Source organism: Phodopus roborovskii, unplaced genomic scaffold (assembly GCF_943737965.1).
Source record: "Phodopus roborovskii unplaced genomic scaffold, PHOROB, whole genome shotgun sequence".
NCBI classification, from domain to species: domain Eukaryota; kingdom Metazoa; phylum Chordata; class Mammalia; order Rodentia; family Cricetidae; genus Phodopus; species Phodopus roborovskii.
The window spans coordinates 3362214-3378060 of record NW_026126588.1 but is presented as its reverse complement, the minus strand read 5'-3'; the positions used below and the strand labels follow the sequence as shown (position 1 = coordinate 3378060).

Below are 15847 nucleotides of genomic sequence, written 5' to 3'. Positions count from 1 at the left end.
GACAGTCAGCTTTCCGTAAGAAGAGAATGTGCTCCCTTGCCATTCTGATCCCTCAATCCCAAGTCCATCCGAGGAGGAGGCTCCCTCCCTGGAGCCTGGACATCTGGGCCCAGCACATGCCAGAAGAAAGCCAAGGTCAGCTAGAAGAGCAAACCTCTGGGTCCTGCTCATCCCAGGCAGGGATGAAGCGGGTAGGTGATGCAGTCTGTCTGTCCCCGTATGGTCACACAAGTGCCTTTAACAAGAAGGACAACACAGCTCCCAGAGCCAGGCCCAGACAAAGAAAGAAGGACATGATGTTTCCCGCTGTCTCCGCCTCAGCTGGTTTGACTTTCCTAAAAGGAAGGCAGGGTGATCTTAGGACAGCCCAGCCCAGCCCTGCCCCCACCCCCCATGCATACCATCCTAAATTCCCAATCCTGCTTGGGGAAATATGTCCTGGACCAACCTCCACCCTCTCCCACAACTCAGCATGAGCACCCTTGGAAGCCCTTACCTCCACCCCTCACAACCCCCAAGCTGGGCACTTTGCCACAACCAGCTCCTTGCAGCTTTGAGATGAAGGACTCTCTGACTGCTGTCTCACTCACCCGGAGAACATCCCTGGAACTCTTAATGAAATAAATCCTACCTGATGTCCCCAAATTCCCTCCTGGTCCCACTCACTTGGGCCCGAAGCACATGCAGAGGCTGGCGAGGTAGCCATTGGAGAAGGCAAAGGCAGCCATGAAGATGATGAACCAGGCGTCGTGCGTAAAGATGGAAGGCAGGTAGTGTCGCTCTTTCACATTGCATAGCAACAGCAGGGGAATAAACACGATCCTGGAGACCACCAAAACTGGCAACCAGCGGCTGTCCTTACCAGGCTGCAAGGAACAGGTAATGCTCCAGCCCACATCAGTATCCACTGTCTACTCAGGGGCCCTGGGGACGTGGGAAAAACTTCTAGGCCTGGTCACTAACTGCCGGAGTGGAGCCTATGGGATCCTGACCCCCCCCCCTTCTTTCCTTTTTTTTAAAGACAAATTCTCACTTATCCCAGGCCAGCCTCAAGCTCACTGTTTCTAGTTCCCAAGTGCTGGGATTTCAGGTATGCAATTCCATACTTGACTTATGAGCGGTTTTGGGTCAAACTCAGGGCTTCATGAAATAAGCTAAGCAAGCAGACTTATTAACTGAGCAATACCCCCAGTCCTAAATCCTGGAATGTATCTTGTGATCTGGGTAGATATGTGCTTATGTGTATATATGGTCCTGCCAGGTTACACACCTAAGAGCCATACATGTGGGCTGGAGCGACAGCTCAGCAGTTAAGAGTGAATACCGCTCTTGCAGAAGAGCCAGGTTCAATTCCCAGCACCCACACCAAGCATCTCACAAACTCCTGTAACTCCAGCTCCAGGGGCTCTGACGCCCTCTTCTGGCCTCTGTGGGCACCTGCACTCACAAGCACACACTCCCAGTATACTCTTAGCTGGACAGTGGTGGCACATGAACTTGGGAAGCAGAAGCAGATGGATGTTTGGATGTTTGAGGCTACCTAGTGAGAGCCTGTCTCAAAAAAAAAAAAAAAAAAAAATGTAATAATATTAATTTAAAATTCTAAAACTAAAAAACAGCCATTACACACATATAAATTACATGTAGAGTTGATACAGTTTCCTTCCCACTGTATTTATTTTTTTCCCCTTCCCGCAGCCCGCAGGGTTACAGATGGAACCCAGGGGTCATGGACCGTAGGCAAGCCTTCTTCTACCAGACAGCCCAACCCCCAGCCCCATCCACCACTATACTTTCTGGGGGTCCCTCTCTGCCCCAGTTGGACACTTTGAGCCTACAGGCCCCACAGTCCTACTTACCCACATGCAAACAGCTGTAAGGCTCCGGCCTAGCCAGTCAAAGACATTGAAATTTAAGAAACAAGCCACAGGGATGAAGTATCTCTCTGGAAGAGGAAGAGAGAGACTCAGACGCAATGCCTGGCCCTCTCTGCGCCTCAGCCTCCTCACTCTACAACAAAGAGATGTTTCCAGCCAATGGCAGGGCAGAGGGGTCCCCAGGCTGCCCATGCTCCACCCCGTCCCCTCTAGACACTGGCTGAATCTGTCCCACAAGTGAGAGCCCTTACTCCAGACATTGGCGCCAGCGATGCCGGACTCCACCTCGGCAGTCACAGCAGGGAATAACCCAATGGTCACAGTGAAGATGAAACAGACCGATGAAGCCAGGACCGAGATCTGGAGAGAGAAGAGAGATTCCATCCAGGTTCCTGGTTGTCATGGCGACTGTGGGCCTTTAATCCCAGCACTCAGGAGGCAGGGGCGGGCAGATCTGAGTTCCAGGCCAGGCTGGTCTGCTACAGCAGCGTGAGTTCCACGACAGCCAGGGCTACTCAGTGAAACCCTGTTTTGAATCCCCCCCCAAAAAAAATCAAAGAATTCTCGATACGCACACATGCATGTGTGCGCGCACATTCACAGAGCATTCACAGAAGGAAGACAGAAGTTCAACCTCAGGTCGGGACGGGAGGTGGGTAAGGAGGGAGGTACGGAAGGGCGGGCGGTACACCCCAGCCTCACATACACTCTTAAGTATGGCCTTGATGGAGTGGTTTTTGCTGGTGGGCGGAGAGCTGGGAGCTGGTACTCCAGATTCCTCTCTTCCTCCTCTTGGCTCCTCCCCTGTTGGGTGAAAGGTTATACAAGGCTCTTTAAGTTTGGGGGAGGGAGGACAGAGCAATTGGAAAACTGAGCTGGAGGTGGGCATCTTCCTTAACTGGTGGGTCCACAGTTACACCCTAACACCCAAGGAGCTAAATGCCCTTGACTCAAGCCCCTGGGGGCTACTCTTCCCCCAGGGGCTCCTGTTACTCTCTCTGCTCCTCCTGAAACTGCTACCTCAGTACAAACGCCCGAGACATTCAGGGTAAGCCAAGTTCTGCTATTTTCCTTCTTGAGACAGGTTTTATGTAGCTCTGGCTGGCCCTGAACTTACTGTTCAAGGATTCCAGAGCAGGAACGAATTCAGGGCTTTGTGCAAACACTGAACTCTGAGTCCCCTAAGGGCTCCATGCTGTCTTTCACAGCTCAGTCCTATGTGACCCCACCTTACTCATGGTCACTCTGACCTCCTGGCTCATAGCTGCCAGTTAAGACAACGTAGCCACGCCCGCCCCCCCCCCTTTAGTAATTAAGACATTTACTGATTAGATCCAACTTGGTCTCCTGGTCGGAGGGCCCTTCAAGGTTCAGCTGCAGGTAGTACCGATAGAATTCCTGTTCAGCGAGGGAGATGGGGAAGTAGAGTCAGGGGCACCTCCAGAACCCCAACTAGCCATGTTTCCATTCCAGAATACCCCTGCGCTGAAACCCTGCGTCCTCCCCACTCCCCCAAGCAGCTTCCTCCATCTGCTCACCAGCCGAGGCAGAGCCAGGTAACACACTATGGCCAAGACAACAACTGCACAGGCCGTGATGAAATAGCCAAAGGCACTTTCTGACAGCTTGGAGCCGCCTGGGACAGACAGGGGACAAGATCAGACGTCCCCCACCACTCCAATCACCCTGCCCTGCCTCCCCCAAGCGGGACAGTAGGACTCACTGGCAATGGCACAGATCATGGCCACAGACGTGAAGAACCCAGCCAGGCCCTGGCCACTCATGATGGGGGCTGTGTAGTTGGCTGGCAGGACACCCGCCAGACCAAAAAGGCTGGCTTGCAAGACGGCACCAAATGCTGGGGAACAGTGTAGACAGCATGTCAGCAAGGATAAGGGCCCGGCAGTTGGGGCTCCCAGGGAGCCTTAATTCGAACTGCCCAACTCCCAACCCGGGCCCAGAGCTGCCCATACTCTGTCCCTCAATTACAGTTAATGAGCACGATCTTGACCATGGTGATGCTGAAGAAGGTCAGGGCATCCATCTCCACTTTCACCAAGATGGCAGTGACGAGGAACACCAGCAGGATGGCCACCAGGCTGCCCAGGATCCGAACAGACTGAGAGATCCTGTAAGGGAGGCAGGGGTCGGGGTTGGGAAGGGACTGAATGGAGGCGGGCAGCCTGGGGCCCCCGGGATGGGGAGGCTCACCTCTGATGCAGGAAAGAGTTGAGGCAGGTGAAGAGCAGCAGGGGCAACATGGCACACAAGGTCATGACATTGTTGAAGATGGCACTGAGAGAGCTCCGCTCTGGCGAGGACACTGTGGAGGCAGGCAGGGCCCCGGTGCCCTTGCCTGATTTGTCAGTGACTGAGGACACATTCTGGGACAGGTCCAGGCGGTTTGTGAAATACTGTGGGGTTTTCAGAGGTTCAGTGCTGGAACCTGTTCCCCTGTGCCCGGCGGCACACAGTCAGGCCTTGCAAGCCTAGGGGACATGTCCTCTGGAACCTAGTGCCTCCCCGCCCCCAGACGCACCTGAGTTGCTGTCATGAAAAAATTCCAGGGGAGCAATGTCCCCAGGCCCAGCACGAAGAAGATGAGCCATACTGCCTTATACCTGGATAGGAAAAAGGCAAAGTAACCTATCAGCCCACCTTCCCAGTCTTCCCAGGGGTCCTAGTTCTGTGTGCCCTTCTATGGAGGTATGTGGTGATGTGTAGTCCTATGGTGCAAGGCAGGATGTTAGATGGGTCAAGGGAGACAGTTCTGAGCGGCATGGATAACAGAAGCCTTCAGGCTAGGAAGCAGTGGTTTTGGAACTTTGCTAAAGGGTTGGTGGGTATATAAAAGAGCGAACACAAACAAGCCTCTCCCATCCCACCACATAGGCTGGAAGTAATTAGGCTGTCTAAGCAGGAACTCAGTAGTTCTCTGAAGGACTCCAAGGTCAAGAAACACCCAGATCATTCTGGACCCAGTGGGACAGATGGGCTGGGTGCCTGAGAAATAGGGAGCTATAGATCTTCTTTCTCCCTCAGCAGACAGAACCAGTTTTGTAGGCCAAACTACCCAGGACAGGGCAGGCCGACTAAGGCCTATGGATGCCATCTGGTCCTGAGCAGAGCCAGTGACTCTGGATAGTCCTTGCCTATAAGCTTAGCAATCCCAGTCCCTGCTCTTAGCCAACACCCATGTGCTTCAGAGATGGTGTCGAGGAAGCCTAACACAGTGAGACAGGTCTGGCCAGGAAAACAGGAGCTTAGCTCTTTGCAACGGGAATAACTCAAGTGGGCAGGTCTGAGCCATGACCACCGTTGCCTTCAAACTAACCCCTGGAGGTCAAGATGCTCAAAGCTTTGTCCAGAGGTTCAGAAGAAGGCAAAATTCCAAGGGAAGGCTATGTAGGACAGGAGGGCAGAGAAAGGACGAGGGATCTAGGCAGCAGTGTAATATAATGGGCAGAATGTTAAGGGGCTGGTCCGGGTACCAGGAAAGGAGTCAGGAAAAGTGGCAGAAGCCGGACACTCATGGTCCCAGAAAGATGAAGCTAACCAGTCAGAACAGGCCTAGTTACATAGCCTTTGGCACAGGAGGAAAGTGGTGGGCAGAGGCACTGGGCGGGTCAGAGACCCAAAGGACAAGGCAAGCAACTTTCACAAGCCTCAGCACCTCTGGAGAACTCAAGGGCCTCTTCCCTCATAACACACATTCCCAATCCTAAGCAGCTTGAGGAAGTTCACAGGCTCCTGAGAGAGGAGGCTAGAAGGGTCAGGCCAAAGAGCAGGGTGGGCTAAGATCACAAGGCAGAGGCCCCAGGGCAACCCCCAGGGACAGGGCAGTCCTTCCAGATGTGTTCTGGAAAGAGGGAGGCAGCCAAGTGTCTCCCCACCGTGGTGGCGGGAGGAGCCAGCAGCTGCGTGTAGCTACAGAGCCACAGTGGAAACACTGAGAGAATCCAGCAGGGACCGCTGCCCACCTAGTCCTGCAGGCACGCTAACTAGCCGGCTCCTGGCCAAGGTATGCAAATTCCCGGCCACACCCGATGGATCCAGACCCGACTCAGAATCACCAGCCCGGGAAGTAGTTAACATTGAGATAACTTCAAGTCCCAGATAATTCACCTAGCCCAACCCCTACCCTAGAGACCCATTCCCTAGATTCCCAGCTTCCCTCCCTGCCCCCTCCCCAGTACCTGTCCTGAGGCTGGTGACCGGTTGTCATCGTTCCAGCGTCCTCGGCTGTGCCTGGCTGGCAGCTCCCTCCCTCTGGCTCTTGCTGGGGGGGGGGGGTCAAAGGAATATTGAGGCCCTGTCCGGCTCGATTCCACACTGCCCTGGGTCCTTCTCAGACTCTTGGGGGTAGGGGCTGGGGCACACAGCACAGGCAAGGGAAGGCCCTGTATGAGCCTCTGTAGGCTCAGGACCACTCAACTTTGGCCCCAGTAAGCCTGCTCTGTGGTCTCTGCCTGATTGGGCCGCACCTGGCTGCCGGCCTGGCCGCTGCCACCGCTATTTTTATCCAGCAGCAGAGGCAGTTTATAAGCTTGGAAACCAAAGGGTGGGGATCAGGAGAGGAGGAGGCATGATTGAGAGGCAGGGGGGAAGACTGTCCAGGACAGAAGAGAGATGAAGGACAGGAACACTGATGACAATGGATGGGAGACAGGGGACAGGGGGCAAAGGGGAGGACCCAGAGGGAAGAGGTGAAGTATGAAACTGCACACAGTCCTGCAGGAAAGCAAGTCCCCCAGGGCCTGCTCACTCTCCAGGGGCCCCACCCCCACCCAATGACGGCTGGGTGGTGGCGATAGACCTTCCCATTCCATTCCCTAGAGTAACCAGGAGTCAAGATTCTGCTGGTAGCGTCTAAGCTTTTCTTTGCAACCACAGCCCAGGGGCTTTCTGAGTTCTCAACCAGTTTTCCAAGAATGCATTTCACGATGATGGGAGGGACACAGACTCTTCCATAGCCTAGCATGGACGTTCCTTTCTTTGACCCCAAGACCTGGCCCCAGGGCCTCAGTTCCTTTCCCAGTCCCAGGCCACTATCCTGTTCTCCTCTGTGACAGTGGCCTTGAAGGGCAAAGTGGTGCACGGGCCCTAACAGGGTGTTCCCAAGCTTCTGGCCACCCCCTCTGCATCCCTCTGAGTGGCCGCTCACATAGAGCAGACACACAGACCAGCCAGCTAGGCAGTTCTGCAGCAGGGAAACAGGACCAGAATATACAAGACACACCCTCGATTGGACCAGGCTCCAGACTGCTATTTCTTGTCTAGGGCAGGCTGCTCCTGTTGCAGGTTTCATCACTCACCAGACTCGTAGACTGGTCCTGGGCGGTAGGGTGGGAGCCAAAGGAACCCAGGTAGTCCCCAGGAGGGGGTCCTAGCTCAGGCTCGGGCAGAAGGCTGGGTCCTGGGTGAGGGTCCAGAGTGAAAAAGTGGCCACGGCTTGTCAAGGGAGATGCCTCAGGCCTCGAGGGGCCCCATCCGTGCAGTCACACAAGCTGAGAAGCTGGAAGCAGCCACAAAGCTGGGAGAGATAAAGGGTCACCCTGAAGCTTCGAGATAGACAGCAGAGGCAGAAGACTGGGGGGGGGGGAGCTAAGCATGTGGCACCAGGTTTGCTCCTAGGTGCAGCCAGCACTCCAGGCCCGCCCACCCAAACAAAGAGTCACAGCCGACCACCGAGGCCTTGCATTGGCTTTTACCCTTCTATTGATAAACCCCGGACTGTCCAAAGATCTTCTCAGTCCTGGGCAGCACCTCCTGATGGAGGCAGACGACTCCTTCCAATGGTTTCAAGAAGCAGTTCCTGAAGGTCTGTGTGTCAGCCAGGTACGGTCCTAGGCATGGGAAAGAGCGGTTCGCAGCGGTATGACTACTTTTTTCTAGGACAAGAAGGCTCTGCCGGGGCTGGGAAAGCCAGAGAACTCAGGTGTCCATTAGATTAGAAAGGGACCCCCATCACATTCAGCCAGCCCTCCTCAGCACAGCACTCGACCTCGCCCACATACCAGCAGAGTGTAGCCTCAAGCCAGCCAGGACAGGGGAAACACTCTTCCTTCTGAAACTGGCCTAGGCTTGGAGCTTGGAGAAGTATTTATTTCTGGGCGTGCACACGCGCGCGCATGCACATGCACACACACACACTCACACACCCTCCTTTGCAGCAAAAGCGCATGCACATGCACACACACACACTCACACACCCTCCTTTGCAGCAATCCCCACCCCACTCCTGGGCACCAATTAAAGCCATGGACAGCTCTTGGGCCCTGCCCACATCCTAACATTCCATTCACCATCTCCGTGCTTTGTTTTTGTCTGCCAGTGATTTGATAGCAGTTCAACCATGCCTTGACCTGCACATGTGGCACCCTGAAAGCCACCACCAATCTGAGCCCTTCTTCGTCCCAGGGTCCCAACATCTCTCACATATGGGTTTCTCCACGAAACTTGTGCTACGTCTGAGTCTTTGCATGCAATATGCAGATGCCGCCTCTTCCAGCTGCCCAGAGCTAGTACTAGACAGTTTCTACTAGACAAGGCCAACTGAGGTTCAGAGTGGCTGCATCACTTGACAGAAGATGCAGAGACAGTGGGAGGGGGAACCAGCATTAATACTCAATGTATGGCTTATTCTAGATTTCTTCTCGGGGTGGAGAAGGAGAAATTAAAACGGCTCCCCAGCTAGCCCTGTAGACTTCGAGGAGGGGAACTCTGCTCCAACTAAAGGGTTAAAACAAGTTGGGCGATTCAGGTCATTCTCAGCCCCAAGTAACATTAGGTTCAGGTTCAAGGCACCTCACAGCCATCCCATGACACATACATTATCGCATGCAAAGGTCACACAGGCGGGACAAGACGAACAGAATGCGCGGGTGGTCAAGAGAGGGCTGACTATCCGCACCAGGTTGGAAGGAGGGCCCTAGTGGGGTGGGGTGCGGGGGTTGAATAAGCCTTCATCCCCCGGGAGCCTGGGTGTGCGCGTGTCACTCACTCTCCGTGTTGAGTAAATGAGGTCGCGCCCAGGAAAGGGAGGTCAAGGGCAGGAGTTTAGCCTGCGAAGGCGCAGCACCCCCGCCTTCATATCAATACCCGAATCCCCATCCTCCTTGCCTCGGGGCAGAAGGCGGCGCGGCTCCTCTCGGGTTCTTACAGGGGCGGTCACTCGCCGACCCTCTGCGGTCAGTATAGCGACAGTGGCCTTCAGGCCCCGAAGCCAGGCTGCCCTGGGCCCCGCTTCCCCGGGGTCCGCACACAGGGACCACCCCCAAAGCCAGAGCCAGTCCCATGCGCGCCACGTGCTGCGCTGCTCCGCACGCGCCGGGTGGGGGCCGCAGCCCGAGTCCCCGACGCGGCCGAGGAGCTGGCAGGCCAGGCCGCCCTTCCCCTCGGGCAGGCCGGGCACGCCACTCGCTGCCCCGGAGTCGCCGGCACGACCTACCCGGGCCCCGCGAGCACCTGATGGAGAAGGACACCTCCTGCGCCGAAATCTGCGCGCTCGGCCCGCGCTTCCCGCGCCCGCCGAGCGTTTTCAAACCCGCCCTCTGCTGGGCCCGCCCCGGGCCGTGCGGGCCACCTCCTCCGGCGACAGCCGCCTCCCTGGCCCCGCCCCTGAGCTCCCCGCCGCCCCCTCCGCGGTCGTGGGCTCCCAGCCCCCGAGACCCTGCGCCTAGGGCCGCCTGGGAGGCTTGCTTTGGTGACGAGCACATCTTGGGGATCCTTCCCAACCGTCACCCATGCATGCGAGCCTGGCAGGGCGCTCGATCCCACACTGGGTAGCCCTAATTTCGGCGCTGAGCCCGTGTTCCTAACTCCTACACATTCCACGGCGGGACTCTTGCACAGACAAGCCCTCTGTTCACACAGGCCCAGACGCCCCCCCACTCCACCTCAGGTGTTCCGTTATCCCTCACCGAACCCCGCCCACGCCATCACTCACATTCCACCGTTTTACCTTGCAACCCCCACACGCGCCCTTCCATTGCAGCCTTCTTCCTTTCCACCCCTCCTTTTCCCTTCAAGAAGACTTCCCTCCCCCTCCCCTGGTGGGATACTTAATTGACTTGACGCAGGGGTGTGTTTTGTATTCTCTCCAGCCTTCACAGACTGGCACACGCACGCACGTACACACACCACAAACAACGTTGCCCCCACCCCCACCAACTTTGCCTTGAAGGCTGTTTGCTTAGGGGACAGCCCCCGAGGCCTCAAGGAAAACTAACACAGCTGGACACCGGGGAAGGGGGAGCCAGGAAAAGCCTCACATCCTCCACATCCCTTTGTCCTAGCCGGTATCTCTCTGTCCCAATCCAACACGATAACGGTTAGGACTAGAAGCTTGCTGAGTCTCCTAATCCTCCGGTGGCTTGGGGGTGGGGTGGGGTAGGCCATCACATGCCTCTAGAGGCGGGCAAGGATGTCTTCCTTATTTCCAGTTGGCAGCAAAGAGGAAAGGATTTATCCACTGTCCCTACAATACAATACCCCCACTGTCGGGTGACCCAGAGGCTGGGGAGGGTCCTGAGGAGGGATCATTCCACCCAGGCCTAATCCTTCCCGAGGGGCCTGCCCCACCTCCACCCCAGAAGTCATTGGAACTAATTAACAATTTCCAGTACTAAACTTCACAGGGGAAAGGTGCGGTCATTCTCCCTACAGAAAGACTGGGCCCTGAGGAGGTGGCTGTCCCAGGCCATTCTGGTGGGGTGTATCCAGCCTTCCGGATCCCAGAAATGACACATCTCCCCTCTAGCACTAAGCAAACAAGGCCGGAAGTCGGGCTTGGGTGGTATTTTTCTGGGCACTGTCCCACGGCTTGAGAGAAGTTGTGTCTGTCCGCAACTCCGGATCCCTGCCCTGTGTTTGTCTGGTCTCTGTCTCTCCACTGCCTCTGCCTCCTTTCTTGGCCCGCTGCCCAACACCCAATTTCCTTTCCCAGCTCTGGTCCTGTACCAGTAGCTGGCACAGCCGTCAGAAAGATCCACTAGGCATGGCCAGGCTGGGGGCCAGTGGCCTGTCCTTGTATACAAAGGACAGGAGGGAGGTGGTGAGGGTCCTGGCCAGCCTGAGGAAGGCTGGTCCTTTTCCTCATGCCCACTGGGACCTGGCCATCTATGCAGATGGCCACAGGCAGGCCTGTTGTTGTTGGAGAGCAGCCCATCTGTCAAGCTCCTTGCCTGGGTTCCATCCAGCACCCACACACCAGGCAGCCTCGGCTGGCCACTGGTGCCAGGGCCCTCTGCCGGACAGCCCTAGGCACCCAGCTCCCACAGACAGGTTCTTAGGTACCAGACCAGTTTCTCCTTCTCTCGTCGTCCTCTCTGTCCGCCTGGCCTGATGCTCACTTTTGTGTCCTGTTGAGCACCCCAGTTGGGACTGTGCCTGGCACTCTACTTCTCCACCTCCCCCTTCATACCACACTCACAGCCCTCTCCCCAGGCCTGTGTTCGCTGGCTGTTAGCAGCAGCCATCCGGGTTTGTCGGCCTGGGCCGGGGTGGGGTGGGGTGTCGGTTGTCACAAGCTGTCTCAAGTTCTCTGTTGTTTGTGATTAAATCCCTGTGGCCTTGTGGCAGAAAAGGAAATAGGAAAGCCCAGTGAAACACCAACATGCTAAATAAATATAGGGGCTACCAAAAAGATCCAGCAATGAAAAGGAATTTTTCGTTTGTTGTTTTTTTTTTTTTTTTTTTTTTTTTTTTTTTTTTTTTGTTTCTCATGACAGGGTTTCTCTGTGTAACAGGTCTGGCTGTCCTGGAACACACTTTGTAGACCAGGCTGTCCCTGAACTCAGAGATCGGCCTGTCTCTGCCTCCCAAGTGCTGGGATTCCAGGTGTGGCCACCACCACCCCGCTAATGAAGAGGAATTTTAAGGCAATGTGGGTTTTGTTGTTTTGTTTTGTGATGCTGGGGTGGGGGTCAAGTTCAGGACCTAAACACATGTTAGTGACACATTCAGCCACAGAGCTAGCTCCTCAGCCCTAATGCCACTGCTAAAACAAAACCGTAAATTAGTGGGAAGCCTGCATAATGAATACATTAGCAAACTGAGGAGGGCCGGGAACACCCTGCTGTGCCGCAGGGACCACCCACATCCACATTATCAAGATTATCACTTGTGTTTGCACGGGGGGGGGGGGGGGGGGGGTGAAGGCTTTGGCTCTCTGAGAACCGGAGTCCCAGGCAGTGTGAGCTACCCAATTGGGCATGGGAACTAAACCCAGGTCCTCTATAGGAACAGTAATCGCTCTTCAACCACTGAGCCATTTCTCCAGCCACCTTGCTTTGTGTTTATAGACAGGGTCTCACTAAGTACTCTGGCTGGCCTTGAACACACAGAGATCTGCTTGCCCCTGCCTTAGCAGCTGCTGGGATTAAAGGCGTGTACTGCCAGTGACGCAGCACTTCTAACCATAGGCCCTCTCCCTTGCCTCCCCAGTGCTGGGGTTACAAGTGGCATCACAGCTTGGAAACAAAACAAAACAAAGCATTTTTTTTCCTTCTAACTTGGGTTCTGAGGGTTGAGCAAGTCTCCCCATGCCCAATATCAAATTTTCAAACTAAGACAGAGCTGGCTGTACATGGGGCAGATACTAGGTCAGGGTTCAAGAAGTGACTTTTTTCATTCCTCTGAGCCTGGGCTTCCAGCCAAATTTCTCACATGTGTCTCCTAACCCCTGGGTTGGCAGGTGGGCAGGGGACAATTTTAGGTGGCCCAGACCTTGACAATCATTGAATTGTGGGCCTACAAATTCCCTGAAAAAAGAGATCCTTGAAGGCCTCAAGAGACAGCAGATTTGGATTCTGCTGAGCCACATCCTCCTCGGAGGGCCTGTGGGACGCGACAGGGACAGAACCGTGCAGTCCCGTGCAGTCCTGGCCAGCAGCGCCCCTCCTCCCATTCCCCGCCCCTATGCACCTGCTGAGACTAGGGTACCCACATCCGGACAGGTAGAGGAACTGGGCGGGAACCCCAGCCTCCTCCCGACCTCCTCACCTCGGGGTGGGGGTCGCTGCCAAGGCCGGAACTAGCCGGTCTCTGGAACAAAAGGAACGGTCACCGACGCTAGGCCAGCAGCTCAGCAGCGGCTGCCTGCCCCGCCCTGAGCCGCTCTAGGTGTGGACATCCGAGGACACCAGGTGGCCGGGAGGAGGCCCAGTGGGAGGGGCCGTGGGGCTTAGAAGGGACGAGTTAGGGGAGGTAGGACTGCCCTTAATCGCTTGTCCCCACAGGTCGCACGTGCTGTAATTTCTGAGGACTCTAGGAAGCCCCAGGGCCCGCCCCCCTCCCCCAAGGAGGAAAAGGAGAGGATGGAAAAGTTCGTAGGGCCTGGGAGATAAATGGGAGTGGGAAGTTGCAGCTCAGTTTAGATGTCACTCCTTTCCTAGCCTCTAGTGTCTATAGGAACCTGTAGGGGGACCCCCCACTTGATCAGGGATCACGGCAGATGCCTGTGTTCACTATACTCCTTTTAACCTGGAAGGATTATTGTGTGGGAATCATCAGTTATCTGAGGACCTTACTACACAATGACCGCCCATGCATGCACATACACACAAAGGCTCCTAGGGCCTCTGCTGGGGAGCAGGAAATAAGGTTTTTAAAAATTACTATTTTACGTGTATGGGTGTTTCCCCTGAGTGTGTGTCTGTGCACTAGGTCTGTGCCTGTTGCCCTCAGAGGCCAGAAGAGATTGTGGAACCAAGGTTATAGAGGGTTGTGAGCTACCATGTGGGTGCTGGGAATTGAACTCAGGGACTCAACTGCTGAGTCATTTCTGCAGCCCTATGATGTGAAAAATCTTAAGGGACTTCCTATTTCTTCCAAGGTAGTATGACTTCGGTCACAGGCATGCATGTCCCCACTTACCTGTCCACCGCCCAGCTGGCCAGTCTTCCATTTCCCACCACCTCTGGCTGAGATGTCTCCAAAACCTGCCAGGGATGGATTTTCCTTTTCCTGTCTGCCAGCTAGCCTTCCTGTAACAAAGATCTAAGAATACTGGGCCACAGTGGGACACTCTGAACGAAGTTACACAACTACAAACAACTGTAGCTTGTGAAGACAGATGGAACAGGTTACCCAAAGGAGGTCTTGCCATCGTCTTCTCCTACCCCTTCTCCAGCTTCCCGCAGATAAGGGTTGATGGGCAAGAGCGGGGATGCTGAGACTTTCAGATGGCCCCAGTCGTCCAACACACATAGAGTGCCCGCCTGGCATGCAAAACTCCGGGTTTAACAATGTCACGCAAACTGGGCCTAGATGTGGCTGTATGCCCATAATGCCAGCAGCACTCATGAAGTAAAGGCAGGAGGATCAGAAGTTAGTTCACGATCATTCTCAGAGCCAGGCCGTGGTGCTGACACACACCTTTAATCCTGGCACTCTTGAGGCAGAGGCTGTCAGATCTCTGTGAGTGCGAGGCCAGTCTGGTCTACAGAGTGAGTTCCAGGACAAGCTCCAAAGCTACACAGAAAAACCCTGTCTTGAAAAAACAGAACAATACAGAAAGATCATCCTCGGGAGTCTGTGGCCAGCCTGGCCTACACAAAATCAGGTCTCACAAACAACAACATAATACACTGCTGTTTATTGCGTACACGCTGCATGCTGAGCTTTGAGAATACAACCGCCTCAAAAGGGAACCAAGGTCTTAGTATTTTAAGGTAGATTTTACATCTGCAAGACTGGTCATTTGGGATTTAAATACCACCTCTTTGCTAAACTGCCCTGAGTCTAAGTTACACATTGTCTCTTAACTGACCTCGATGCCCTCATTTGCAGGTCTACCCTGGAGGCCAGAGGTGGCAAAGGGAGCCACAGGCAGGCTGGGAGGGGGGGGCGGGGACGGGGACGGGGGGGGGGAGAACCGGGGAGCTGTTCAGGCCAGAATCCTCTTATAATCAGCCCCCACTGCTTCTGCCACTGAGCATTCTGCAGTCAGTACAAGATGCCAGGACCAAGCCACTTCAAAAGAAAGTACTTCGATGGACATTGCAGCTTCCACGACTCACGGCCTCACTTCTGGGGGCCCAATCTCTCCTTCCTCTGGGAGTGGTCCACTCGGGAGGCCTCTGCAGCGTCCGGTGGCTGTTGCTGGCTGAGGACAAACAGCAGACAGCCCAGCAAAGCTTCTCTAAAGTCTTGGGAGCTGAGGCGGCGGGCCAGGCGGCGCAGCAGGGGCAGGAGGTGCTGGCGGGCCAGGCGGCCAACTGGCAGCAGCAGGCGGGATAGCAGGGACCGAAGCAGCAGCGGGAGAAGAGGAGCAGGCATGGCAGAGCTTGGACCTGCAAAGGGAACCCAGGTTCTGGGCCACCTCATCTGGCAAAACCCACGGGTGGACAGGGGTCCTTCTCCCTTCAGCTTATTCCCCTCTGCTCCCTAGCCTTTTGCGTCGGAGCAGCCCTTTCTCCTACCAAGACAGCTGACTTGGGGGGTGCACTCCCTGTTAGCCCAGATGGGAGCAGGGCCCGGGGTGCGGAGTGTGGAGCTGGAGCTACAGCTTGCTGTTCTGGCCTCTACTACCACTGCTACTGTCCTGTACCCACTTCCTGTCATCACACCACCACCACCTTTGCATACTCTGACCCGAGGCCTGCACTCCTTACCCTCCCATCCACCACCACCACTAACCGGTCAGCGGCGGCTCTCACCAGTCAGAAGCGCTGCTCGGAATCAATTTCTGGATGCATTTGCCTGCGGTGGGTACAGCATCACTGGACAGCACGAGGCGGCCCCACCCCCCTCAACCTCCACCCGGCTCTGCTCACTCGGGCGTGGAGGGGTACCATGAGGGAACAGCTGGGTTCTGGCACCTGGCATGTTGAGTCCAGCTGCTGCCTCTTGCCATCTGAGGAGAAGAAAGGAGGCGACACATGCAGGAATCCCCCTTGGGCGGACAGGCGTCAGCGTCAGCCCAGAATCTTCTGGGCTTCAGTCAGTTCCAGAAGCGGAGGAAGAAC

At 55.5% G+C, this 15847-nt stretch overlaps 2 protein-coding genes across 2 annotated transcripts; both read right to left on the bottom strand.

Moving 5' to 3' along the window:
* Positions 1 to 212: 212 nt before the first annotated feature.
* Slc29a1 (solute carrier family 29 member 1 (Augustine blood group)) lies at positions 213 to 6156 on the bottom strand. Its single transcript, XM_051204438.1, has 12 exons — positions 6074 to 6156; positions 4417 to 4498; positions 4089 to 4291; positions 3867 to 4006; positions 3601 to 3735; positions 3416 to 3513; positions 3197 to 3275; positions 2584 to 2681; positions 2129 to 2237; positions 1860 to 1945; positions 667 to 866; positions 213 to 335 (listed from the first exon to the last, which is right to left on the bottom strand). Exons 1-12 carry the CDS (start codon positions 6100 to 6102, stop codon positions 224 to 226), a joined length of 1371 nt encoding a protein of 456 aa, XP_051060395.1. The 5' UTR covers positions 6103 to 6156; the 3' UTR covers positions 213 to 223.
* An 8747-nt stretch (positions 6157 to 14903) lies between these two features.
* Positions 14904 to 15187, bottom strand: Mymx (myomixer, myoblast fusion factor). The gene has a single exon (XM_051204474.1). The coding sequence runs from the start codon at positions 15156 to 15158 to the stop codon at positions 14904 to 14906; it is 255 nt and encodes an 84-aa protein (XP_051060431.1). The 5' UTR covers positions 15159 to 15187.
* Positions 15188 to 15847: the final 660 nt, after the last annotated feature.

Bases quoted from the DNA above. Each gene is read 5' to 3' on its own strand.
- Slc29a1 (XM_051204438.1), bottom strand. From the start codon at position 6,102: ATGACAACCGGTCACCAGCCTCAGGACAG. The intron at 4,292-4,416 runs GTGCGTCTGGGG...AAAACCCCACAG, and splicing joins TTTTCATGACAGCAACTCAG to TATTTCACAAACCGCCTGGA. The intron at 1,946-2,128 runs GTAAGGGCTCTC...TTCCTCTTCCAG, and splicing joins CGCTGGCGCCAATGTCTGGA to AGAGATACTTCATCCCTGTG.
- Mymx (XM_051204474.1), bottom strand. From the start codon at position 15,158: ATGCCTGCTCCTCTTCTCCCGCTGCTGCTTCGGTCCCTGCTATCCCGC.